The sequence below is a fragment of the Anopheles moucheti genome, chromosome 3, assembly GCF_943734755.1.
Source record: "Anopheles moucheti chromosome 3, idAnoMoucSN_F20_07, whole genome shotgun sequence".
NCBI lineage: Eukaryota > Metazoa > Arthropoda > Insecta > Diptera > Culicidae > Anopheles > Anopheles moucheti.
The window spans coordinates 91232741-91259164 of NC_069141.1; the positions used below are offsets into that span (position 1 = coordinate 91232741).

At 46.5% G+C, this 26424-nt stretch overlaps 6 protein-coding genes and 1 non-coding gene across 7 annotated transcripts; 2 read left to right on the forward strand and 5 right to left on the reverse strand.

Annotated features, from left to right (window-relative positions):
• Positions 1–5011: 5011 nt before the first annotated feature.
• On the reverse strand, positions 5012–6647 carry LOC128302547 (protein extra-macrochaetae). The gene is made up of 2 exons (XM_053039396.1): positions 5863–6647; positions 5012–5628 (listed from the first exon to the last, which is right to left on the reverse strand). Coding segments are annotated over exons 1-2 (435 nt in total). The 5' UTR covers positions 6297–6647; the 3' UTR covers positions 5012–5627.
• An 870-nt stretch (positions 6648–7517) lies between these two features.
• On the forward strand, positions 7518–7589 carry Trnaq-cug (transfer RNA glutamine (anticodon CUG)). The gene has a single exon. It is a non-coding gene; the product is annotated as a tRNA-Gln (tRNA).
• A 1656-nt stretch (positions 7590–9245) lies between these two features.
• On the forward strand, positions 9246–10480 carry LOC128303126 (serpin B10-like). Its single transcript, XM_053039984.1, has 2 exons — positions 9246–10272; positions 10347–10480. Exons 1-2 carry the CDS (start codon positions 9246–9248, stop codon positions 10478–10480), a joined length of 1161 nt encoding a protein of 386 aa, XP_052895944.1.
• A 1737-nt stretch (positions 10481–12217) lies between these two features.
• On the reverse strand, positions 12218–13635 carry LOC128302179 (serpin B5-like). Its single transcript, XM_053038932.1, has 3 exons — positions 13573–13635; positions 13387–13448; positions 12218–13276 (listed from the first exon to the last, which is right to left on the reverse strand). Exons 1-3 carry the CDS (start codon positions 13622–13624, stop codon positions 12218–12220), a joined length of 1173 nt encoding a protein of 390 aa, XP_052894892.1. The 5' UTR covers positions 13625–13635.
• Positions 13636–14013: 378 nt separating this feature from the next.
• Positions 14014–15228, reverse strand: LOC128303127 (neuroserpin-like). The gene has a single exon (XM_053039985.1). It carries the CDS (start codon positions 15226–15228, stop codon positions 14014–14016), a length of 1215 nt encoding a protein of 404 aa, XP_052895945.1.
• Positions 15229–19699: 4471 nt separating this feature from the next.
• LOC128300790 (cell division cycle protein 27 homolog) lies at positions 19700–24383 on the reverse strand. The gene is made up of 5 exons (XM_053036981.1): positions 24197–24383; positions 23647–23996; positions 23282–23357; positions 23071–23218; positions 19700–23002 (listed from the first exon to the last, which is right to left on the reverse strand). The coding sequence occupies exons 2-5, from the start codon at positions 23668–23670 to the stop codon at positions 20170–20172; spliced, it is 3081 nt and encodes a 1026-aa protein (XP_052892941.1). The 5' UTR covers positions 23671–23996; positions 24197–24383; the 3' UTR covers positions 19700–20169.
• Positions 24384–24826: 443 nt separating this feature from the next.
• LOC128304083 (nuclear receptor coactivator 5) lies at positions 24827–26388 on the reverse strand. The gene is made up of 2 exons (XM_053041215.1): positions 25842–26388; positions 24827–25762 (listed from the first exon to the last, which is right to left on the reverse strand). Exons 1-2 carry the CDS (start codon positions 26330–26332, stop codon positions 24952–24954), a joined length of 1302 nt encoding a protein of 433 aa, XP_052897175.1. The 5' UTR covers positions 26333–26388; the 3' UTR covers positions 24827–24951.
• Between the last annotated feature and the right edge of the window lie 36 nt (positions 26389–26424).

Consider the following 26424-nt stretch of genomic DNA (forward strand, 5'->3'; position numbering starts at 1 on the left):
GAGAGCAAAGTAACTCCTCTCTTCAGTAACTAGACGTTCAGTGCTATGAAAACTATGAATATGAAAACAACAAACAAACAACACATACACACAACAGGTCACAACAGGCAAAAGGACACTCGCAACAACACACAGACCACACCGCCACAATGTTACGCGAACAGAAAAGGAAAAACAAGCACAGAATATCATTATCTCCTTCGCTGTCGTCATTATCACTCTTCAGGAGCACGTAAAATCAGCAAGCTGTACAATAAGATCCACTCGATATAATATAGTAAATGGCATGAATGCGTTTGGTAATTGTTGAGTAAGGTCGTTGCCCTGTTTCTATCTTTTTTCATTATGTTGTGTGTGTGCTGTTAATATGATGCGTGACACTTATATTTATCGTACTGTTTAGGTACTTCACTGGCAGGATTTGTGTTCAGAAGCTCTTATCTTACAAGTTGCTGCTACAATGTTAGGGCAATAGTAGTAGAGCAGAATTTGTGTTCGTCCAGCATTGTGTTTCCTTCGTTATGACATGTGCGATGATCCTGCAAATGAGATGGGTACGGGGTTTATCCACGTACGTTTCCATTTCTGTGGTGTATAAACAAAATACGAAACGAACATTAGTCGGGCACGTGACGAGGTTAAGGACGAAAAGCAAAGGAGAGATAAGGGATAAACTGCAACCTACACTACCTAACCACATGAGAAACTAAATACACGAGGAAACACACATACACAAACACGTGTACACGATACAAAATCAAGTGATGGCTTTCGAAATTATATAAGGAAGATCTTAAAAATAAACACAAGTTGATAAAAGCTAACTATTAATCGCCTTTTGCATTTATTATTCATTCGCTGATTTTTAACGTTGAGAGAAATGAAGCAAAAAAGGGAAAAACTTCACTCGCGTATGAAGTAGAAAGATGAACAAATCAAACGTGAATAGATATGCAACAATAAAAGAACAGGTGAACAACGCAAAGGCCCATCATTTCTAGCGAATGGTTCCAATACTGTTCCATCTTTTTGCATGTTTCTTACCACTCGTTGAGTTTGTAGACTTAGAAGTAATACGTGGCGTGATCCGTTAAAACAGCTCTGAACTATCTACCAGAGTGGCCACCCGGCAGAATATTAACCGGCCTGCTGGCTTATGTTTGTCTGCTTGAAGCTTATCAAGCCCAAAACAGCGCTTATCTTGCGATTGCGTGTATAAAACTTCAAAGAACGGTCCGAATCTACCCTTTATCATCGAGATTTGCAGTGGTAGACATGGCGCAAATTACTCCCGATTTACATCTCCAGTTGTTTAGTTGTATCTTGTTGCAACAGCTGCATTTAGGATGCATTTAGGATGCGAAAAAGAATGGAAGAAGCCCTCTTTTATTCGAGTCCCACCGTTGTTACTACTATTAACCGAATGAAATAGGAAAAAAGCACAATACTGCGATATCGCAAAACACACATCTTCAAGCAACACCAATGTATTAGATTTGCTGTCCCGCGTCCCTATTGGGCGTCCTCCTGTCATCATCTCATTCCGTTATTCCGCACTTAAACAAACAAAGCTGTTCCTGCCACTGTCCTTGGTTTGTAGCTTGCAATGTTTCCCCTTGCAAAATCATTTCTCTGTCTCTCTAATTCTCATTTACTATCTCCCGATCTCCTTATTTTGAAGAAAACTAAAAAAAGCACAGATTAATCTGGCTGACAAATTGTAGAGGCTCGCGCCAACGTGCAAACAATCTGATTTGAATAATTCAATGTTCACATAAGCACTATTACCTTCAAAGCACCATCCCGTGCAAAGCAGGAGAGGTCTAGTCAATTCTGTTTGCAACAGCAAAACTATGGTGAGTGTCCAAATCCACACGAGCCACCAAACCCATTTTAGGCGCAATTATAGCCAACACGAACCGATAATGAATAACGTTTGCCGGTGACTCTAAGTAGGATCGTTAAACAACTTTCACCTCTTTACACACCAATTAAAATCGTATATTTCAGGATGAGACAACATGGTAAAACAACAGGCTAGTATAGCACTAGAATACACACATATGGGATGCATTTTCTGTTCGCAGCAAGTGCTGACACTCTAGCGCAACGACAAGTGAAACGCATTTAAATTGAACCGGCATAGCATAGCGTAGCCCTACTAAAGCACATAAGAAAAAACGAATCAAACACACATGATACAATAGTAGGGTTCTTCAACAAACAAAACAAAGTAAAAAAAAAGCGAAAAAACAAGGAAGGTACCCATCGGACACAGTTATAGAGTGTAGAGTAGAAAAACAATATATACATACATATATACAGATATATATAAAGCAAAACAAATGCGCAAACGAACGGCACCGTCTAGAGCAGCATGTCCTGGGTTGAGCACAATCTTGAAGAAATCGGAAACAGGATCGAAGATTGTGGCGAAACAATTCACACGCGTCAGTTGATCGGGGAGAGAGTATTAATCGGAAGACAGAGAGATAGAGAAAGTAGCATAAGAATAAAGCGAAGCAAAGGAAAGATATATGTGGGAAATGAAGTTCACAAGGAAAACCACACATTGGAGATGATGGCGCAGCAAAACAAATGTGAATATCATAAAATAATATACACGCTTGTCAACTGATACGCCAACAATAGAGCAAAAAAAACACACACACACATTGAGTCAAAGAACGAGACTAATAAACTGGACAAATCGAACAGCAACGTTTTGTGGGCGAATGTTTTCAATGCGGCAGCCGTAACCAACCGGAAAGAAATGTTCAAAGGATCATGTGAAGGCGACAGACAGAGGTTAACATCTTGTTGAGCTTCAATCCTTTTTCATGTTGAACTAGAATGTTTAAAGTTAAATCTGAAAACTTAAAACACCTGTGGCGACGATCGAAGCTGGTGAGGCTATATAGGACTTCTACAGTACTGGTACTCATACATGCCTCGTTGACATGGACTTTTTCCAAAACTGACGAAATCACCCTCATCGAAGGATCGAAGGAAGATGCTAAGAAAGAATTTTTGGCGCCCAGACGACTTGTGCGGAAGAAATGGCATGAGCCAGGACAGGGACATGTTTCACCCGGACCATTAGAGAGATTTACCACTGTTGAAGACAGCGGCGGATCAAACGGTAGGCGGAGGGTCCTAGGGCCTTGCCGTGTTGAGGGCCCCAAAAAATGTGTGTTGTAGTTGTATACATAGGCCCAGTCTCCTTATGCTAGAGGAGGCCCCGAAGGATACTACAAGAGGCCCCTGGCGAAATTTGAAGTTGGGACAAAATGCCCCGGAATCGGCCAGTTTTGTTAATTGTGATACCAAGCGAGCATCCACAATTGGAAGTAACACTTCTCACCATACATTTAATTCAGCTTTTTTTCTCGCATAATGGCATTAAAATGCTATTATAATCATTATAATGATTATAATCACGTCTGCCTGTCGGTGTCACATTCCTATCAAACGCATTAGAGTGTGGGGGAAAAGGCAAAACGGATCCTGCATCTCTTTCGTATTTTGCGCCGCTCCGTCCGTCGAAAATGCTTCAGAAACGATGGAATTTTTGGTTTCTGACACCAAGAGAGCATCCAAACGAAGCGGTAGCACAAATTTCCGTACCAGCAGGCAGCATTTCATATAGTTGTACCCTTCCCTCTAGTGATCATAGCGCTTGATCCATCGACTGATCTTTCCTCTCTTTCCGTTCGTCCAATCAATACAGTGCGTACCACAACTGTACCCAAGTTTATTTTTATGGAAATAATAATGTGGAATATTGATGGAAAATATTTATGTATGGAATCCTTCTAAACCCCCGGACACTACATGACGACAATAGATATAAATATTGCAAAATAACCGAACAATAAACAATACATAATGTCTTCGGAAATAGTGGCACTCCATGTTTCCTACTCCTAATAATTAAAAAAGTTACCTGCTATCCAGTTATGAGACGCACTGTAGGAACTGGATGGATAAAATGAGACGGAGGATTCTCGCCACAGTAGGTGAGCTATTTACTCTATCGATGGCTCTCCCTAGTTTGATATTATGTGTAACTAATAGCCAATAGTAGAAGATCTCTCATTCTGATGATTGATCAATACCATCAAAGCGAATGATAACGTGAGTATGCGATATCAATATGTTATGTACAAACATGGCGGATCCTTGTGCGGATCGGATTGATGTTATCTCCTTTCATGGATGCTCTCTTGGTGTCAGAAATCACAAAGCCGGTCGCTTTTTGGTGGCTCCGATCGCATGCGCGGAGACTTCGACGAAAGGAAACGCGCTTCAAAATAATATCCAATGACGATTGAGAGACCAATCGCTCCTCTAGCTCTTGTAAGCTGCACACTAAACACTAACCGTGATTAATTCTTTCCATTTTGCTCTCTGTTGTCCCCCAACAAAGATTGTCTGTCATCAAGAAGAAGAATAACCATCGAACAAACCACGTAATCCTTCTAAACGCTTTTACGTACACACGTGTTTATGAGGTATTTTGTGGACAGTGTTTTTGTCTGTTTAATAAAAGTTTATTTATTAGTTTGATCTTCGGATTCGTGATTGAGGTGAGAAAAGGGATCAACGGCGGATCAAACGGTAGACGGAGTAGGCGGTCGCCTAGGGCCTCGCCGTGTTGGAAGCCCCAAAAATTGTGTGTAGTACTTGTATACATAGGCCCAGTTTCCTTATGCTAGAGGGGCCCCCGAAGGGTACCACAAGAGGCCCCTGGCGAAATTTGGATGATTCAATGTGAGTTCAGGGGCCCCTTCTTACTGCGCCTTTAGTTTTGCCTCATTTCAAGGGCATCAATGCCCTCCAAATTCATCGTTTTTAAAATTAGAGGCCCCATTTACAATTCCGCCCTGGGCCTCCAAGGGGATTGATCCTCCACTGGTTGAAGAGATGGAGGATGTTTTGCTCAATGCAAGCAATTAATTTTTTACTTAATTTCCCAATCAAACCATAACGATAATGAAGAGAGGTTAGCAATAACTGCAGTAACGGCAGATCTCAACGGGGTGGGATTTCGAAAGACAGGCACTACAGCAAACAGTTTGCTCAGGTGGTGTTAATTAAGTTATTTATTGTTAAATACACACTCATCAACCAAACTAGCGCTCCAGACCCGTGGAACTGGTGCAGACTGATGGGATTGTTGGTACCGAAACAGTGTTTAACGGCACAGACACAAACAGCAGCACCGCGCGTTTGATCCTCTTGGTCAGTCAGCTGCAACTTAGGGTCGTAGCACCCTGAGATCTCGGCCGGAACGTGGCCCTGGCAAACACTGCATTTTCCGGTTTTGTTTTTTGCGTATCCACACTAACACATCACGGACGGTCGCGAAAGTCCTCCAACTCGCACCACCGCGCCTTTATGATGATGATGTCGTCCAGTAGACACATGAAGCAGCAGGACCTTCAATAGCGCGCAGTTGTCCCGATGCCCGGTGACGAATCCTCGTGCGACCATATCGACGTAATATCACAGATGTTGTAAGCCAATTTGGGACATGTTCGTGCGGCAGAGCGCTGCCCTCCGATAGTGTAAATGGCCCCTCGGCGATGTACCGTGGGTCGCTGAGTGACAGCTGCCATTTGCCATCTGTTGAAGGAAAGCGAATTTGATCATTAGCAATGCGTTGAAATAAATATTGAAAGTGACAGAATTTTAAATTAATTATTGCGAATGATTAGGAATCTCCAATGTCGTACACTAGAGCGAAAGACAGAGCTGTAATAACGCCTGTAATGTGACCTGCCTTGGGAAGCTTTTTTTTAGTACCCAAAATCCCCATGGGGCACAGAGCAGCATAGAGCAAAACAAATAAACACCTACCAAGGCTGTTGTAATCCATCGCCTAGAGCGTTCAGATGCGATCCGGAAACGTTGCTCGTACTGCTGCTCAAGATGGTGGCCAGCGGTTGTCTGGATGCTGGCGCCGGAACGGATTCCATTGAGTCGGGTTGATATCCTACTTGCTGCTGCTGTTGCTGATGCTGAAGAACGGCCAGCGAGTCAAAGCCATTGACGGCGGGATGTGAATCAAGTGCATTCTGCAGCTCACAGATGTAATCGATGACGTTCTGGATCACCTCGAGCTTGGTCAGTTTGCGGTTTTTCGGCATGAACGGTACCAGCTCTCGGAGCTTCGACAGGTATAGTTTAATTTCATCGTTTTCACCATCTCGGTGACGCTGCACTCGACCACTCGACACTGTCGACAAGGAAGCACCCCCATTCTTTGCGCACATTGTTGTGATGGCTTTCATGTTTGCACTGTATCACCCAAAATTTGTCCTCCAAACTTCCGCACAAACCTTTTCGTTCACTAGTGTCTCGGAACAGACCGTTGTGCTTTTTTTTGCTGTCCACTATTTCGATTCACTATCGATCATTCGGAACACCTTTGAACCTGCAAAATATGACGACGTCCGACACTAGGGTTTTGTCACTGGTAAGATGGCTGCGCCCTCAGCTAAAAATCGATTCGAACAACGACGAACGGACGTGGATGACGATGACGACGACGGCTGCTCGCGTGCGTTCCGGAGAAGAGATCAGAGAAGACACAACTGTAAAACGGTCTCTGGTTCGTGCGAGACCTGGGAGAACTGCATCTACGCATGATGGTTTCTCCAGCGGGTTCCATGGGAAAGAGTCGGTTCCCGTCCGTGCAAATGCATTTGCTCGCTCTGTTCCGTGCAGCATCGCAATCGTGCCGTTCCTGTTACGCGCACAAACCGTTTAGGGGTGGCACATTTATGTATGCTCTTGTGCAGCTGTACGTGTGTGCGTGCGAACGGCACGAAAATGCCATGGAAGCATTTATGCTGCCCGTGGGTAATAATGCTTCGCGCTGGTAACGGAAGACCTGAAGGATAGGCCTCTCGACTATGAGCAATAATGGCTCAAGTAGCTTCCCATGAACATGAATGGGTGGAAGAAAGAAAAAAAGCATGTTCCGACACCAATTATCTTTTAAATTCGATCTACTGTGGCAACCGTAAAGTGTGGGCAAAAGAAACCCAGACGTGCCTTTTAGGGTTGGTGCTGGGGACAAGACAAAATAAGTAAAAGGTAAAAATTAATTCGAGGTCAATAAGTGTCGAAAGTTTTACACTGATAGTAGTAGTAGCAAGTTGTATATCTCCCGTCGTCCTCTTCCTTACGGACACGCACGTCTTGTCTTTTCCTTTCTGGTCGTTAACAGCTAGCTGTACAACAACACAACACCGCCTGTTGGTGTGGTATTGTTCAGCTGCATTCCTGTTTTGTTGCGTTTATTCATTTCGATTCACCCCACGCAGTGATTCGCAGCATCATTTAGGGAAGGGTAGAGAGAATCCCGCCTTAAGAAGCTGGGTCAGGTGGAGAGAGTCTCGGGATGGTGACCGAAAACGACGACGTACCTGTGTGGAAGGTACAACTCGTATGCGCCTATGGTTGCGAGTGGTGTTGATGTTGGCTAGTTAGCGGCGCATGGGTAAGAGGGTTCCATGGTGTAACGGTTAGCACTCAGGACTCTGAATCCTGCGATCCGAGTTCAAATCTCGGTGGAACCTACACCCGATATAGCGATTCTTTTTTTATGTGGCTTTTACCGGAGAAAAACATTATTAGCGTTATAAATGATTGCATACTGTATAGTGGCGACAGTTTTTTTCAATATTCTACGATAAAAACAATTACCATTAAAATACAACAACAATGGGCGCAATTACTAGCGGGCCCTTCTTCTTATATCAGAGTGTTTAGTTTGAGTTTATCAACGCATTAAAGATGTTTAAAAATTAAATTAACCTAAAAAATGTGAGATTCGAACTCATGACATAAAGAATGGGTAACTGGTTAAAGCGGATGGTTATGCTGAGCGACCGAATTTTCCTACGAGGAAAATTGTTTATAAATGACGCTGGTTTGAATCGATGTCGGTATTTAAACTTTTCCTCAGCAATCACTGTAAAGTAGAAGACATCATTTAGGGGTTGAATAAAAACGTTATCAGAAAAAATGTTACCAAACATTGGAGCATAATATTGCACGAATTGCACACATGAAAAACCCCTTTTTACGTACCACAACATTGCAGGAAAAGAACTGGAAGGTCTTATACAGTTGTTTTCGGTTTTCATTGTTTACTGCTGTGCCATTTCCCGTCCCGGGCAGCTTCGCTCAATTCCCACGTTTCGAAGCGCTGCGAATATTCGTGCAGCTGCAAACGTTCCTGTGGGAATCCTACCGGGTTTCGAAATGCACGGGATGCACGTCGGTTTGCCTGCTGGGAGGTTTTGAGCTCCGTGTGGGAAAGCTGGGAAAAGCAGGCGGACATACAATCCCTGAAACGCGTCTAGCCACAACCCTTGGCAACGGAGAGGGAGAGAGAGAGAGAGAGAGTGCACATCGGGTGTAACTCAACTCCTTCCAATTGGTCCCCTAACTCAAGCTGGGAACCCGCGCTTCGTGGGTGATTTGGTGGATTCCGGCTTTTATCTAGACAACGAGACACGTGTTCATATTTACGCACGTGTGCTGATTATCGATTTCCGTTGGAGATACGATGTCGGGCGACCAACGCCGACAAACATCATTAAGTTTTGGGTGCTGTTTGCCAAGGCGACCGGACATCTTGGCGAATATTGTCGAATTGTATTGGTAATATTGCTTCCACTAATATAAACGCGTCCATATTGCAGTCTCTAGAAACACTAACGGTTTTTTGTCATACAAAAACCAAATTCTACGGCTGATTGAGTCTTTGTTATTCTTGGTTATTTACTGCCCACATCTTCATACGAGCTGCCTGACCGGCGCAAAGCGAATATGTGAGTGTGTTCTTGTGACTCCGACAGCACAGCACAACACCTCAGTGGAATGCAGCGTTCTTGAAGCTTCGGATGAGACGCACAAGAACTAGCTCGAAAAGTGGTCAAACAGGTTTTCGGCGGTGGTGCAAGAAACCGGGATGATCCAGCTCCTTCTCGGGAGAAGATATCACCACCATCAATCTGGTGGGCATCACACAACACGGCAGGGAAGGTTGTGATTTTGCCCCCGGGGGGAGTTCTTCTTTGGGGTCGTCTAATGCCTCCGTCCGGCGAAACAGAGCAAACTCACGGTCATTGCATATAGACGTGAAGAAGCCATACCGCAGTAGAAACGCATTGTGACTGAATACCCGCTGTTGGGAATTTTGTCCTCGGGTGTGATCTTTCGTAGCGATGAAGTCGAAAAAGGCCAGCAGTTTTGTGCTGCTGCTGTTGCTGGGTGCCGCTGTAGCAACCAATGGACCCGATCTGAGCTTTGGCGATGCGGAATTTTCGCTGCAGTACTTCAAGCGGTCGTTCAACGCTTCCGGCAACTTGGTCGTATCGCCAGTGGCTGTCCGGCTTGCGTTCACTGCGCTGTATCAGGTGACGGACAGTAGTACACGCGAAGCCGTACAGCGTGCCTTCTATCTGCCGGCGGACACGGCCAACGCCCGTTCCAATGCCGAACAGCTGGTGGACGATCTGGAACAGAGCCCGTTCCTGAACGTGTCGTTTGCCTTGCTGCAGACGGAGGGTCAGCTTTCGCAAGAGCTCGAGGAAGCGACACGGACCATCTTCCATGTGAAGCCCCGCACGGTCCGGTTCGCTGACCGCAGAGCGGTCGTAGACGACGTTAACGAGTGGGCGGCTCGGGTCACCGATGGACGCATCAGCAACTATCTGGCCGAATCGGACGTGGACGTGAACGCGGAACTGATGCTGCTGAACGCAATGCAAATGCGCGCCAACTGGGCCCAGCAGTTCGAAGTGGAGCGTACCGTCACTGAAATGTTTCAGTTCCGCAACGGACCGACTGCGGTGAACATGATGAGTATCTCGCTGGAGGTGCTGTACCATGCCGAGCCCAAGTTCCATGCGGTCCAGTTGCCGTACAGTGAGGAGAGCGATCTTACCATGTGGATCCTATTGCCACACCGCGACGGTACATTCGAGGAGCTGTTCGAACTGCTGACGGCCGATATGTTGGACGTGCTGGAGACCTCGGCCATGCCCAAGACGGTAGATCTATGGCTGCCAAAGTTCACCATTACGGAGAGCCACGATGCACGGGAGGTACTGTCGCGAATGGGTCACGAGACGCTGTTCGATCGGGAGGGATTTGCCGTGTTCCAAAGCCACAAATCGATGCTGGGCGCGCTAAAGCAGACAACCTTCATACAGGTTGACGAAAGGGGAACCGAAGCTGCCGCCGTTACATGTAAGTGTACCTTGGGGCAACTCAAGCCTTCTTACGGTGAAACTGTTATTAATCGTTTGCTTACATTCCAATAGCGGTCGGGACGAAATTCCGCCTTCGAAATACCCAGTTCCGGGTGGACAAGCCGTTCATTTTTATCATCAAAAAGCTGTCCATAGACACAATCCTTTTCGTGGGACATTACTCTAACCACAAGGAAGAGTCGTAGGCTATAGGGGGTCATGTAAGGGAATGGATCAATAAAAGCAATATTACATCTTCAGTGTGTACACTTCAACGTTAAAGTTCTGACAGGTGCTCCAAAAGAGTCCCTTGCTTATCAGCTCCGGTATGGCGATAGAATCGGTACGGAAAGAAAGGAATACATATGTACTGAAGCATTACAAAAAGCGAGAAAACATTGCCAACAGTCGCTTTTTTTCTCACCCCAGGGAAAAGCAAAGCGAAAAAAAAACTAAAATCAGATGCTAATTGCGTTTGCGCATCGACTGCAACTGGCGCACATGCTGCTGCCAACTGAACTAACCGCTCCGCTGCTTAACGGGCTACCCCCTGGAAATCTATCGAGCCGTGTAGATTATTATTAGGCCCGGGATGCATCCTAGGGAGCGGCGAGTGCACATACGCACACTGGCACAGATGGCTGCTGATGTGGAAGCGGAAAACGCAAAGGTACAGATGAGTCGCCGCGCGCGTTACACATCTTAACGCACATGCATCGCGTATCATTGACTTTGCCCACTGTCAAACAACCCATCCACGAATGCGCTGGGTGAGTGGATATTTTTATCCAACGTAATAACACAAAAAAACACACACACCGGTGACATGCAGAGGCTCGCGAACGCAAGGCAGCAGCGCCCATTGCCAAACGGTCCCTTTGAAACCCTCCGCGCGTTTCGTTAAAACCAGCTGAAACGGTTGAGCTTGGACGAGCAGTGAGGCCGGCTGCAGACAATCCGGCAACAAAGGTGTTCTAGGGGATTGCATGGCCTCGTAAGGACACACACGTACACCGGGCCCGTGGTGGTAGAGCGCATTCTCACGAGACCCACTGTGTCAGCTGTTCCGGTGCAAGGACCCGCGCGCGCATTCGTTAACGCGTCTCGCCATCTGATGGCAATACGCACTCCCCGAACCTTGACGTCCGGCGTCACAAGCCGGCTCACAGGCTCGATTTCGATTTGCCATCTTACGAACAAACTGCTTGGATTGGTTTTGATTTTGCCACCGGAGTTTTCCCCCTCTCTTCCTCAGTGCGCACATGCCATGCATACATGTGTCCCCTCGGACGCAATTCCGTTATCGGCAGCAGCAACACATGGCCAGCATCTGCCATTGCCGCGGCACACGAATGTTTCGCCGTACCAAGAGGGGGTTTTCACGGGCGCCGAAACGCCGTAAAGCCGTTTTGTTTGTTGCGGACATTGATTTTCATCTCTCAATTTAGAGTCCGAGGTGGGATGAATTAATAGACCGTCTGCTATCATCCGTGTTTGGCACTGGAAAGGGACAGTTATTCGGAGTGGGCAAAGTTGGCACCTGTTTCATTTCGACTGTAAATTCCTCATGGGAAACGGGAAACCATTTTCGAGCAACAAGGGGAGAGCGAGTTTGGTTTAATAGGAAAGTGTAATACAATTCACCCCGGGGGGTTTTGTTTTAATTTCCATCTTTTTCCGTTGCACATATGCTCAGCGAATTAGAAGGGGGCAGCCCTTTCTTAGCGGAGCACTTGAAGACAATTATTGCCCAACGTCAGCGGAATCGAGCGACGAGGGATAGATACAAAATTTGCATTTACGCACCTTACGTTCTCAGGGCGGAGAGTGCCGACCCTTTACCCTTGGTTTTGCATGATCACCCCCGGTAGCCCGTTTAGCATAAAAACCGTTGGCCGTGTGACACCGACGGGAAGTAAAAGAACATTGGGTTTCTCAACATTTCAGAACTGTTCGTCCGGGTCAATGTATTTGGAAAAGTTGCCTATCTGCAACACACACCCGTCGTTGGTGCGGCGTACCAGAAACATAAACGGACGGTTTGCATTGAATGTGACCACGTTCGGTGTGTCCGTCGGTACGGGGATTGCTCCACCGCTCTCACTCGTCGACAGGTAGCAGTGTTGAAAGAACCCGTTGATTCGACTCCGTCCCGTGTCGCGAAACACGCGCAAATCGTCGATCTCAAAGACGCCACCAAACCCGAGCTTGCCTAGAATCGCTTTCGGGTCGGTTTTTTCCCGGACGAAAAATTTCGGCAAAATTAGCTTCGTCCAAGCGGGCTGCAGTCGTTCATCGATTTGTGCCAGATGAGCCTGGCTGATGGTGGTGATGATCTGCCGTAGCTCGGTCCCATCATACGGTAACAGGACCATCAGCGACAACCCGCTGGCCGCATCGAACGGAACTTCGACGGCCGAGCAGCGGAGCTCGTTGTGTTGGCAGCGCCGAATGAACGCCGTCGTCCGCATCATCGGGATACGCTGGGTCGGAGCGTTCACGAATCGGAACACCTCCGTCACGGTGTCGGTGGCACTGAACCGCACGCCGAGCGACGTCAGCACGGACACGCCGCTGAATAGCATCAGCTTAAAGCACGGTGGCAACGAGAACACGTCGCCCTCGCTGATGAAATCCTCGATCTCGGTGTCGGCCCGCTGATAGAAGGAGTTGACGGCCAGTGCGGACGGGATGTCGTCCGTCAGATCGACCGGCTCGACCGTGGTCTGGAAGGTGTCGGTAAAGAACCGCTGGAAGTTGCTGGTCAGCGGCAGCGTTTCCTCTACCAGCACGAACGAGAGCGCCTTCAGGTGGGTTCCGTCGTGCATCCGTTGGGCCAGTCGCTTCTGCTGCTCGACCGCTGCGTCCACATCCTCCGGCAGTCCGAACGCGACCTGGAAATCTTCCTGCACCGCAGCTCCGGCAATCGGATAGAACATGGACAGTGCCAGGCGCACGTGAATCGGCGAGACGACACAGTTGCATTTCTCATCGTAGCACGCCTGCGATCGAATCGAAAGAGCACAAACACACACTTGAAAAACGGAGCGCGCGTGAGAGAGAGAGAGAGAGATCGGCGGATTAATCCGCGAAACCGGATGATGTCACGCACCTTGAAGTACTCGAACGAAAACTTGTTGTTTACCGTGGTAATCGCACCGTCCGTCGTTGGATCTGAAACAGTCGCAGAACCTTACATTACCCGGGGCTTTCAGAACAACTCCGTGAGAGACACACGTGCAATGGCTCTGTGCCACTCGTTTTCCCAGTGATGTAATGGACAGACAAACACACCTACCAGGGGGTACGTCGATGGCTACACAGGAGGCCAACAGCGCCGGAAACACCATGATGATGTTCGTCGTCGTGGTTGTTTGCGGCGAATCATTGGTGGAACTCTCACGACGTTATGTTCTCTTCGTTTTGACAGTGTTGCGAATAATGCTCACCATCCGGCGCCCACCCCAAAAACAAAAAAAAAAAACAGCACCCAAAGCCGGCGACCGGCCAAAAACACATGTGCACAATATTCGCTCAGGGCTTGAGCACCCCATTCCACGCTCTCGAAATGCCATACCCAAACAAGCTCGGAACTGTCGGGCGCCCGCAGGGGATGTTTCGGATTTTGGGGTGGCATTTGAGCAAGAAGAAAAACGAAACGAACTCTCGCGCCATCGTTCGCTGCTCTCTTATTTCTGCGTATAATTCATACAACGAAAACAAACGCACCGGCGCAACATCACACCTCCACCAGATCGTGCGGCCTGCAAAGATGTCCGATGAACAGGAGTTGCTTGGAGGATCGCTTCAGCAGCGCAAACATAAACGAGCGTCCGACGTAGAACTGGTACGCGGCCGCCGGGGCACTTCGCTTGCTGAAGCTGTGTACTGTCGCGACACCGCCGGCCTCGGCCGACTGCTCGTGCACGGAAATGGCGGCCCGATGCATGACACCGTCCAGCGCGGAATCATGATCGTCGAAGAAACGCAACTCGTGCATCCGAAACAACGCGTCCAGCCCGATCGTATTGCGCAGGAACTCTGTTGCGTTGAACTCGGTCTTGATCGAGAACACCGGCACCACTATGCCGGCCCGCTTCATGCTGAAATGTGCCTGGATCGCGTCAAAGTGCTCCGGCTCGAGTGCTTTCACTATGCGGTCCAGTTCGGCGTCCCGGTCCGGCAGCATGATCCACAGCACCGAATCACTGCGCGGATGGAACGGTAGCTCCAGCACCTCGATCTCCAGCTCCGGGATGCGCGCGAAACGGAAATCGCCCTCCTTAAACATTGTGGTCGTCTGGTATAGCTTCTCGATATATCCCGTCCGAAAGTCGCGTGCGATGGTGTCCCGCGCGTCGAAACTGCTCGCAAACGGCGGTCGAAACGAACCCGCACTCAGCTGGATCAGCTGCAGATGTTTCGGCACATCACCGAGGAAGAGCGTGTCCCGGATGAGGCCGTTCGTGCGCATGCTGAGGAAGTGGTTCGCGCGCCGTACGACACCCTCCCGTTGGCTAAAGTCGAAGTACATCAGCACCGTGTCCAGATCTTCGTGCATGATGTCACGCATACGTCCGTCAACCTTCCGGAAACCGTTCACAATGATGCGGTTCTTCATGCGGAAGCCCTCCGAACCGCCGGCATCGGTCAGCGTGTAGTGCAGCAGCTTCTGGTTGATGATGAACTCGGTAAAGTTTTTCGGCAGCCCAAACACTTCCCGCAATCGGTCCCGCGTCGTCCCGGTTGCGATGGAGTACAGCATGGCGATGCTGTTCTGCAGCGTGAATGGTGCGACAACCACATTCTGCTCCGCACTGAACGCGGCCTTGTACAGACTTAGGCTGAAATTGGTGCTGCTGTACGGAAATCGGAGCTGCGTCATGGCCCGCGCACCGGAACCGGATTCGGCCTGCACCCACAGGAACAGGAGCACCCCAACCGCACACCACATCGCGCGCACAACCTCGTTTCGCCACTCGTGTCGGACACCGACTGCAGTTTCCGTCCCGCACACGCAAAGGGTGAAAGTTTTAAAAATAATGTACACCTCAAAATAGAAACAATTTGACACAATTGATCGGGCGCAGTTGTTGATGCAGCGTAACGCGCGTATGATTATGGACGGGTACGACGTCCGCTAACGATGACGACTATGGAAGATGATCATGATCATCATGATGATGTCGTCCGTCCTTTGCCCCCGAGGATTTTATGTTTATGTTGCGGCTGTTGCGGTTGATACGTTGAGAGCAGTTATTGTCCAGCGCGAACCCGGTTCAGCGTCGTTCATCGTGTTCTCAGCGATAGTAAGCAGCAAATGGTGCCGCTACTGAGCTAACTTATTTGCCTATTCCTACTCATTTTACCACTGATAAGTTGTCAAGGTTTGTCGTCATAACGTGTGTGGGAATGTGAATCGAAACCCTCGATCGAAATGCGAACGATCGGAATCAGTCGTACAATCTCTGGAGCTGTTTCTGATTGTGATCGTTTACTAAACCCTCATCATGAGGTAAAGTTTGTCAAACAAATTGCTCAACTGTGGATTGATGCTCGTATGGCTAAGGTTCCTCTGGACACGATAAGTAGCTGATGAGCAATGAAACGCTAACCAACGTGTGATCGCATCTGTTCTGTCGCGGTTTTGTTGAACTAGAATCAGTGGAGGATCAAACCCCTTGGAGGCCCAGGGCGGAATTGTAAATGGGGCCTCTAATTTTAAAAACGATGAATTGGGGGGCATTGAGGCCCTTGAAATGAGGCAAAACTAAAGGCGCAGTAAGAAGGGTCCCTGAACTCACATTGAATCATCCAAATTTCGCCAGGGGCCTCTTGTGGTACCCTTCGGGGCCCCCTCTAGCATAAGGAAACTGGGCCTATGTATACAAGTACTACACACAATTTTTAGGGCTTCCAACACGGCGAGGCCCTGGGCGACCGCCTACTCCGACTACCGTTTGATCCGCCGTTGATCCCTTTTCTCAACTCAATCACGAATCCGAAGATCAAACTAATAAATAAACTTTTAATAAACACACAAAAACACTGTCCACAAAATACCTCATATAAACAAGTGTGTACGTAAAAGCGTTTAGAAGGATTACGTGGTTTGTTCGATGGTTATTCTTCTTCTTGATGACAGACAATCTTTGTTGGGGGACAACAGAGAGCAAAATGGAAAGAATTAATCACGGTTAGTGTTTAGTGTCCAGCTTACGAGAGCTAGAGGAGCGCACGGTCTCTTAGTCGTCATTGGATATTATTTTGAAGCGCGTTTCCTTTCGTCGAAGTCTCCGCGCATGCAATCGGAGCCACCAAAAAGCGACCGGTTTTGTGATTTCTGACACCAAGAGAGCATCCATGAAAGGAGATAACATCAATCCGATCCGCACAAGGATCCGCCATGTTTGTACATAACATATTGATATCGCATACTCACGTTATCATTCGCTTTGATGGTATTGATCAATCATCAGAATGAGAGATCTTCTACTATTGGCTATTAGTTACACATAATATCAAACTAGGGAGAGCCATCGATAGAGTAAATAGCTCACCTACTGTGGCGAGAATCCTCCGTCTCATTTTATCCATCCAGATCCTACAGTGCGTCTCATAACTGGACAGCAGGTAACTTTTTTAATTATTAGGAGTAGAAAACATGGATTGCCACTATTTCCGAAGACATTATGTATTGTTTATTGTTCGGTTATTTTGCAATATTTATATATATTGTCGTCATGGAGTGTCCGGGGGTTTAGAAGGATTCCATACATAAATATTTTCCATCAATATTCCACATTGTTATTTCCATAAAAATAAACTTGGGTACAGTTGTGGTACGCACTGTACTGATTGGACGAACGGAAAGAGAGGAAAGATCAGTCGATGGATCAAGCGCTATGATCACTAGAGGGAAGGGTACAACTATATGAAATGCTGCCTGCTGGTACAATTTGTGCTACCGCTTCGTTTGGATGCTCTCTTGGTGTCAGAAACCAAAAATTCCATCGTTTCTGAAGCATTTTCGACGGACGGAGCGGCGCAAAATTCGAAAGAGATGCAGGATCCGTTTTGCCTTTTCCCCCACATTCTAATGCGTTTGATAGGAATGTGACACCGACAGGCAGACGTGATTATAATCATTATAATGATTATAATAGCATTTTAATGCCATTATGCGAGAAAAAAAGCTGTATTAAATGTATGGTGAGAAGTATTACTTCCAATATGGTGAGAAGTATTACTTCGGGGCCCACATGCAATAGCAATGCGGTATAGCAATAGCAATAGTATGCAATGCGGTAAGGATGGGCAAATTTATTCCACGGCTGCAGGTGTCACCTCTTGAAAAACATGCTCTTGAAACAGGATCGGGTACTTTAGTGGATACATCATCTGGTTGGTCATATATACTGGCCTTAAGGATCCTGTAGCACGATGTTATAGCACAATCTCCCGTGTAAATTTCACGTTATCGGTGATATCGTCACAAACACACATGACTCACCTCACCTTCAGTCGGTGCGTTGTTCCGGAACTGGTCAATACCTGGTATACGTGAAAGGAGGCAAAGGCGCAGCTCATCGCGAACAGACATGCGTTCATACGTATGACTGAACATCCATGTTAGTGGATTGCGTATGATAAATACCCGCTGCAGGATAAACAATAGCGATTAAGTTCACCACCAAATGCTGGTGCTTGAGTGTTTTGCTAAGTTAAGTTAAGATCGAAGAAGTATAACTGAGTGTTGCATGGCGAATATCCCGGAAGCACAGCGAGCGAACCAATTCGATGGCAAAGTGCTCCTTACATGCTGTAGTTGTAAATACCACCACGTGCAACTTCTCGAAGTTGGCGCACGTATGATTGTAGCTCCATTTAGAAGAGTTCAGATACAGTGGTAACTGGTGTTGGTGGTCCCAACTATAATTCCGTCCTGGGCCTCCAAGGGGATTGATTCTCCACTGCATGAAATAATATCAATATTGTTTTGTTTTGTAAAAACAAGTTTACATAAACAAAAGTTGCCTCAGTGTAGAGGGAATTTTTTTACTCCGTGTTTTACTTCGCTAGGACTCGTAAATTGACCCACCAGCGTACAAAAAAACGCTTACTCAGTCCACCCAAGTGTGCTGTTTGGCATAACACTTAACATAACCCAGATCCCATGTACCTGTATCCTGCCTTCTTCGCTGCCTTTTCCTCAATGGAAGGAGCTTCCTTTTTCTTCGCGAAAAAATGCACCTTCTTGAGGGGGTTTTTAAACGCAGCTATGGCAGGAATCGTGGGAACAGGTCGTAAAAGTAACCTTTTTATGGTTTTAGAAGTATACAATGCAGTGTCCGGTAAGACTCGGTCCCGATCGATCGCGAAGGAAAGACAGACAAACAAAAACCCGCAGGCCGCCCTGAAAGATCGTCGGTTCAGGAGAAGCATATTGCATTAAAGGTATGTTTTGTTCGTTACCACCATCCAAAACCCGCCATGATGGCTATGACCTTGCATGACCGGAATCCTGTTCTGCCTTTTTCAATCACTTCACCTGAGCAAAAGATATGAAGGCTTTGGTTTTCGGGCGGCCTTTTCTTTCTGTGTTGCTTCGCCTGCTCCTTCGCATGTTCAACCGGGATTGGAGATGTTGTTAACTTTCTTATGTGTTTAACATCTTCGTGGCTTAACACTTGCTTGTTCTTCGCTTGCTTCTCGACGTTGCACACGTGCAGATCATAAAAACCTTCGCTTACGATGTGCCCCCATCAAGGGTAAAGGGCTGTCTCTTGAATGATCTTCTTGATCTTTCCCTTGAATTATTTCACTCATTGCTTAAACACATTCTTCTGCATGGTTGTTTGAGGTTGAGAATTCTTTTCTTCTCTTTTCTCCCTCGGTTACACCCGTAGAAAGTTTTCGGCTATTTCAAGATATGGTAATAAAATTCTCAGGTGCGTTCAACTTGCCGATAAATAACGGTTGTGCACTGGCTTTCGTTCCTCCCTTTTGCTATAGACTTTAACAAATGGAAACATGTCGTAAGGTTTCGTTTTGCTCCACAATATTTACACACAGAGCCCGATTCACGATACCATATCCTGTTCCGATAGCAATATTCGATGTATTATAGCTTTGTTCGTTTGGTTTTCGAGGCAGTTAAAATGTTTCTATAAGAGTAAATATAACCGTTGACAGAATTTCAGTATTGGTAGAGAATAAATCACAAGAACAAATAGGAAATTATGATTCAAACTTGCTTACTTGCTTAGCTGCAATCCGATACGTTGTTTGGGACGATGTTGTCAGGCCCATCTCAGCCTAGAAAGGTGAGTGCGACTACGAATCTCTATACCCGCCGTCGAATCTACGAAAGTCTATTCCTCTATAAGCATATAGAACATCACTAAGCCATGAACGTCTGAGTCATATTATTTGTATGCTCTGCTGTTTCCTGTTCTTTATTCTTCTTCTTTTTTTGTTTGGTGGGTTTCCATAAAATGAATTCAAAATAAACTGCTACTTAGGCGTATAATGGAATAACAAAAAAGGGCGCAATTATAAACGATTCAACCTGACACATAATTACATGAACCATAGATTATCAAAGAGAAACACAGATTCCTTGTGATAAACCAGAGTTAAGGGGAGAAAGGCATATCAGAAGAGACGAGAAAAATTGTATCATGTACGAAGCTTATTATTCGACATTTGATCTCACGCATGTTGAGGCAGCTACTGAAGCGTGTGATTGACTGACTGTGACCAACTGACTTGCGCGCTCGTATGGTCTCGTATCACGACAACGAGTGCGGTAGAAGGACTGCTTTGATTCTTATGTGCGACCAGTTCACATAGACGAGCGCCGATTCATTGTCGCCAATGGGAGTTCATTTGGCTAATAGCTGTCGCTGTCGTAGAAATTGTTTGCTATTATGTCTAACGACTCATTACGCATACTGACTGCAGCGGTTGAATCGTCACTAGATACCTGCTCGATACCCAGCGAATAATCAGGATCGATACTGCTACTGCCCGCTTCCGGATCAAGGCTACCAACGCTGCCAATTTTGTCGTTCACACCGTCCCCGTCTCCGTGCGCTGTGCCTCCGCTACCGGTTGCACCAGTGCCGGTGGAATCTCCCGCTCTGCTTGATTCTCCCGCCTGCCCACCATCACCTTCCATCCCGCCATCGCCGTCGGGCGTCCGGATGATGGAGTCAAAATTGTCCTTTATCTGATTGTTCGCACCCTTCGAACCCAGATCTGTAGCCCAACTAAGATGCATCAGTGCCAGATCAACGTTGCCTAACTTTTTGTGAATTTTGCCCATCAGATAGTATACCATCGCTTCCTTTGGCACGATTTGCTTCAGCTCATCCAGCTCCTTGAGTGCCTCGTGATAACGCCCCATCATGAAAAACATTGAACCGCGCTGGAATTTGCACTGAGGGTTTCGTGGATCGAGTGCGATTGCGGCATTCAGCGTCCTGATGGCTAGATCGGTTTTTCTTAGAAAGAACTGCATCACGGCTATGTGCACCATGATGACCGAATTGCGCGGATTGATCTGTAACGCTCTCCGGTAGTGAAGTTCCGCTAGCTCATGGCGCTCCTGTTTGCAAAATACTGTACCGATGCCAAACCAGGCGTTGTAATGTCGCGGATCGTGCAGTACAGCTAGCCTGTACATGGAAAGGGCCTTTTCCAGTTCCTCCGTCATCACCAGCTCGTGCCCCAGCAGGGCGTAACTGTAGGCAAAGTCTTCGTCAACCTGTATTGCACGGAAGAAGAACTTGATCGCCGTTTCGTGTTCCTTGTGCGCCGAGAAACAGTTGCCCGCCACGCACCAGGTGATAGGCGAAGTTTTGTCCTGGGCCATCAGATCTTGTGCCAGCGACGACAGCACTACGTCCTTCTGCAGGTGCCACAGATCGGTGCTGTAGATTTCCATGTACTGCAGTCGGTACGGTTCGCGTTCGTGAATATCGTGGAAAATGTGAACCGCAGACTCGTAGTCGCGCATCTCATGGTAGGCTAGCGCTATCATGCTTTTGACCCAACTGCTTTCGTGATGATGCAGTGGAACGTTGGAAAAGTGCTCGATTGCTTTCTCACATTCGTAGTTCTGCAACCGGAGATAACCATGGGCTAGCTCACGCAACAGCGTCATCAACCCATCCGCACTTTGCTTCTTCAGCTGCAGCACCTGTTGGGCCATCTTCTGAGCGCTGTTTATGTTATTATTTATCATGACTTTTTCATTTAGCAGTGGTGTGGCGTCGTTGTTGACGGTGGAAGTAATGGTTTCGATTTTCTCCTTCACCGATGCATCTCCACCAGGGCCACACACGGACGACTTCTTTTCCGGTATGTTCTCTAGCAACGTTGTGACATTACTGTTGATCGTCTTGGAAATACGCTGCTTCGTCCTTCGAGGTGGCGATCTTGGCGCTACGAATTTGTTATTTATTTGTGGACTTTTGGCGTTCTCTTTCACCGAATTGCTGTTGCTAAATAAACGTGAGCTACGTCTTACGTTCGGGCCATGTTGTAGTGGTCCACCGGTAGTGATCGGTGTACGTGGTGTGGTGGTCAATTGATTTCCGGTTTGACTGAATACGATAGGTTTGGTGTTGGTGCTCTGTTGCTGCAGCAGCTGAATAGCCGCCTGCTGAGGATGATGAGGCGAGTCGTGTTTGCGATTGATAATGTTCCCCATGGTGCCTAGGTTGTTATGGTGATGGCGTCGCATTTTTTTGTTACTACTTAGCAGTGCAATCTTCCGATTCGGTGCTACAGCGTGCTGATCTGCTAATGTGCCGTCGCCAATGATACCTTGGCTTTGCTGCTGTGGCGTTTGTTGCATGCCGGTAGCAAATTGCATTACCTGCGAGCCTTGCTGCTGTATCAATGCGGTCGTTCCAGTTTGTCCGACAGGCGTGCCCGTTGGCACCAGTTGTGGAGAAGGTGTCATAAGAAACGCTATCGGTTCATTGGGTGTGTGTATGATCGGTAGCACGCCAAAACTTGGCGTCGAGGGACTTATTGTTGAGAGATACTTAAACTGTTGCTTACGGAATGGTGTGTTATGTTCCGTGAATACGTGTGTTGGCGTCTGGTCGCCCGCGTTTGGATTGGCCCCACTGCCGAAGCGTATCGATCCGACAGAACTGTTATAGTACGAGTAATTCAGGTTATGCTGTTGAGGAACATACGGAGCATTTCCGAGCCCCATGCTAGGTAGCGCTCCAGGTGGATGGTGATTGTTCGGTGTGTTAATGATTTGCGTGAAGCATTGATCAACCGGGGTTGAAGGATTATCGATATTTTCACCTATCTGATCCAAACTTTCATTGGCGCCTGCCGAGGAATCTATCAATGGTCCATGGTGAAAGCCATTCGTTCCACCAAACCATACGATCGAGCTGTAATGATGTGCTTGACTGGTTTGGAAGATGTCAGTGCTGGTCAGCTGAAACACACCATCGGGATCCGGTTTTTCGCCCCTGCTGCATAGATCAGCGAACGCTTGCCACAGGAAAGGATTCAACTTGATCGCTCTTCGACTGGCATCGTTTGCAAGCTTAGATCGTTCAGTCTTTAGGCAAATTTTTGAAACCAACTCTAACGCGAAACACGCAATATCGCCAAACTCCTTAACAATCTCATCCAAGTGCTTAGGTCTGAGATGGTCGTCGTTTATCAGCGCATTTTCTGCTTCCGAGTATCTACAAATGGAGGCGGGAAGAACATAGTCAACATCTCAACTGTTACTAATCCACAAGGGGTCACTTACTTTTTCAAATCAAAGGCGCATTTTGAGAGAAGAAAACGGCATTGAGTCGAACGAACGCTTTTCTTAGAAAGTAACCAATGTGCCAGATGCTTTTGCCCCGCGCGGTAATAACATGTGGCAAGTAGAAAAACGCTCTCCTCAGAATCAACTGGAATAGAGATCATTTATTTATTAGAGTTTCTAATCGAATCGAGTTCCAATCTTTATTTACCTTCCGCACAGAGTCTTTCAGCAAGAAATGTAGCATCCTGATAATGGTAATGGTTTAGGCAGTGCCATATTGCGGCCTGGAATGGAGTGGATAATGAAGAAATAATGAGTTTCTATCAATGTACATATACAACACATCAGACTATACGAGACGTTGTAAAATTGTTCACTTCAAAAAGTTTTGGAATGTAATTCGGAGTATAACCAATTGGTTTACATCGCAGGAACCCAGGAAGGATCATCTGTGATGCGCGCTAGTCTATTAATAAAGAATGATTGATTTTTCACGAAGCTTCGATTTGTTTTGTAACCTCATTAGAGGAATAACAAAGGCGCATCAGCACAAACTACCATAGTAGGCTTTACCTGCACTGGTTCCTGGACAATCATTACAATTTCAATAGTCGCACTCCTTTGTTGTTGGTTTATGTGGCTGGTTTCGTCCGGGAATCAACTGGATGTTCACGGTATGTACGGTTGTCGCACGTCCAGCTTCTTTGGTTTCAAGTCTGGCTCATAAATCGCAGTAGTAATAGCAGTACCGTCTGGTGTACTACGCCTAGCGCAGCGTTCGGGACATTTCATCCAGTGTGTATTTTTTGATGATTTCCGTTCTCTTCGTTACACTTCCGTCCGTTTCCTATCCGGATCTGTTTATCTGATTTCTTTGGGCTTGGAGCAGATTTTTGATGACTTCCCTAGGAACCACAGGCAAACTGGAAGCGCGTATTGAAACAAGATGGGAAAGAAGATTTCGTATTTGTTTATGAAGCGTATACACAGTAAACCATTCATTATACGACGCCGTAACTAGAATGCAATGTCCTTCTGATTGTACATTTTTGTATACAAATTTTTCACTCAACCAAAAAGATATTTCTTCTTATTTTTCCTACCAGTTCCTGCGTTTACTCACTAGATATTGCATGTTATTTTCTACGGTTGCGCATGTTTGCGATAATCACACGACCGAAAACACTTAAAGTACGATGCACAGATAGTCGTTTTAGATTCTAGTGGGATTTTTATTTACATTGGCCTTTGATTTCATCTAAAAAATTTAGTTTTTCTCTTCTAGGAAGTGCAAACTCCCCTCGCTTGCTTATTTGATATCTGTCAAACGAAAACTGACAGCTGTAATTGACTATGTTTTTACCGTTTTTTTCAAGTCAATGTTTACGCGCATATGCATTTAATTATGCTCATGTTATGCTGCCATTACTAAATATAGCAACAATGCCGTTTATCGTAATTATTATTTAGCCCTTTGTTATAGTAACAGAAAGAACAGAATATACAACGGAAACAGAAACATCTTGTAAACATCCCTACGCGATGTTTTTGATGACGGCTGAGGTGGGCTGCACACTTATATTCAATTTGCTGTATGAAAGATCAAATAAAAACATTGAACTAAAGTTGGAGATTAATTGTGTTGTTATATTTTATATTCAGCTGCATTTTGCATAACGAGCTTCTAATAGGTGTTGCTGTTCATGCGATACGAGCAAAGCAAATTTTATCAATGATTTAATGGAAAAAAAACTTACAGCTCTCTCGATTCGATGCGAAAGAAATAAAACGCTTTATTGGTTAACGTTTTAAATACTTTCCCGATAAACAATTATCTGGGGTAAGAATGCATTAGCGCTAGGGAAATAGTAATTCTGCTTACATTTTGAATCCAACATTCGTAAGCAGCTGACTTTGTAGCAGAGAGTCAAGAGCGCGCTGTACTTTTGGATCGTGAAGGAGTCGGGATGTCGGTAGAAAATTTGAATTCACCCGGCTTTCATTGTTCATGTTGTCGGTTGAAGCTGCCAACTTCGCAGCGCCTATAATGGATGGCTTGTTCATTATGTCCAGTATTTTCTTTTGAAGTTCGCGTTCCGTTTCCTGTTTGCTCTTTGCCGGAACAGCAGGCGTTATAATTGGAGGTATTAATGAACTTGCGGTCGAACTATCTACATCCTCGCCTAGTTCCAGCCTTATCTGTAGCTCCTTTCGTTCGGTGAGATACTTGATCAGTCTTTCGTATTGCAACACGGTCAGTGGACGGTTTGCGGCTAATAGGTTGATCATGTTTTGTACCGCTTCAGGGTGCTTGTCCTGTGTTTGTGGCGGTTCTGCCTGCATTGGTCTGGGCTGGGATGGTGGGGACGTTACCGGTGCCGCGTGGTGGTAAGCAGACACACTGTGAGGCTTGTGTTCGTGTCTTATCTTTTCATTAAAATTCTTTATAACGAAATTGATAGCATCATCCGTAGGCATGTTACGATGTTCTGCAGGAATACCGTGCAGAACATTTACGGTGATGCTGTTACGCTCTTGATTTTCCGGCGTAATGACTATGCAGTAGTATGTACCTTGCGATGCTCTGTTTGCCAGCACTTTGCCAATTGGAACATCATTGTTGGGAAACAGTAGATCGACACTCAAACCCGCACGTTTCAAACGTGCCTCAATAAGCTCGGCATACGGCCTGCAGTGGAATGTAACGGGAGAGTACCAGTTAGTATAAGGAAGATGCTGTAGGACTAACAACTGAATAAATTACTAACGTCAGCTCTTTGTTTACGACTATGATTTCACAATCATTGCTCTCGATTCCTCGCAGCGGAGCCTGGCCGATCGGTGTTTCCGGGTATACGCTACTCAAATCAGCAACGCTGTACTGCAATGGAAGATATCCGCGTTTGAGCGCATGTAACATTTCAACAGGCGAACGGTCCCGGCCAGGGGCTGCCGGAGTGTTGTTTGTTTTCGCATTCGGAGCTGCAGCTCCCCGGGGTAGCAGTCCCTTTTTCGCACGGTTATCGTTGGCCACCTTCACCATTAGCTTCCGTCCGTTGAACATTTTTCCATTCATAGCTTTTATGGCGGCTTGTGCCGCTTGTTCGTTGTGGAATTGTATGAAACCAAAACCGCGCAAGAGCGTTAAATCTTGGTACGGCTTGAAGTCTTTGAAAAGTTCTTCAAATTCTTCCAATTTCACCTGTTCGCCCAAACCTCCAACATAAACTCTTGAGTTGACCGGTGGAAAATTTGCCATTACACGCTGGAAGCAATATTAATATTGGATAGTACGTTTGTGGGAGAAATTTTCTATCGTCACTGTAACCTCGTAGGGTACACTTTGCGGGC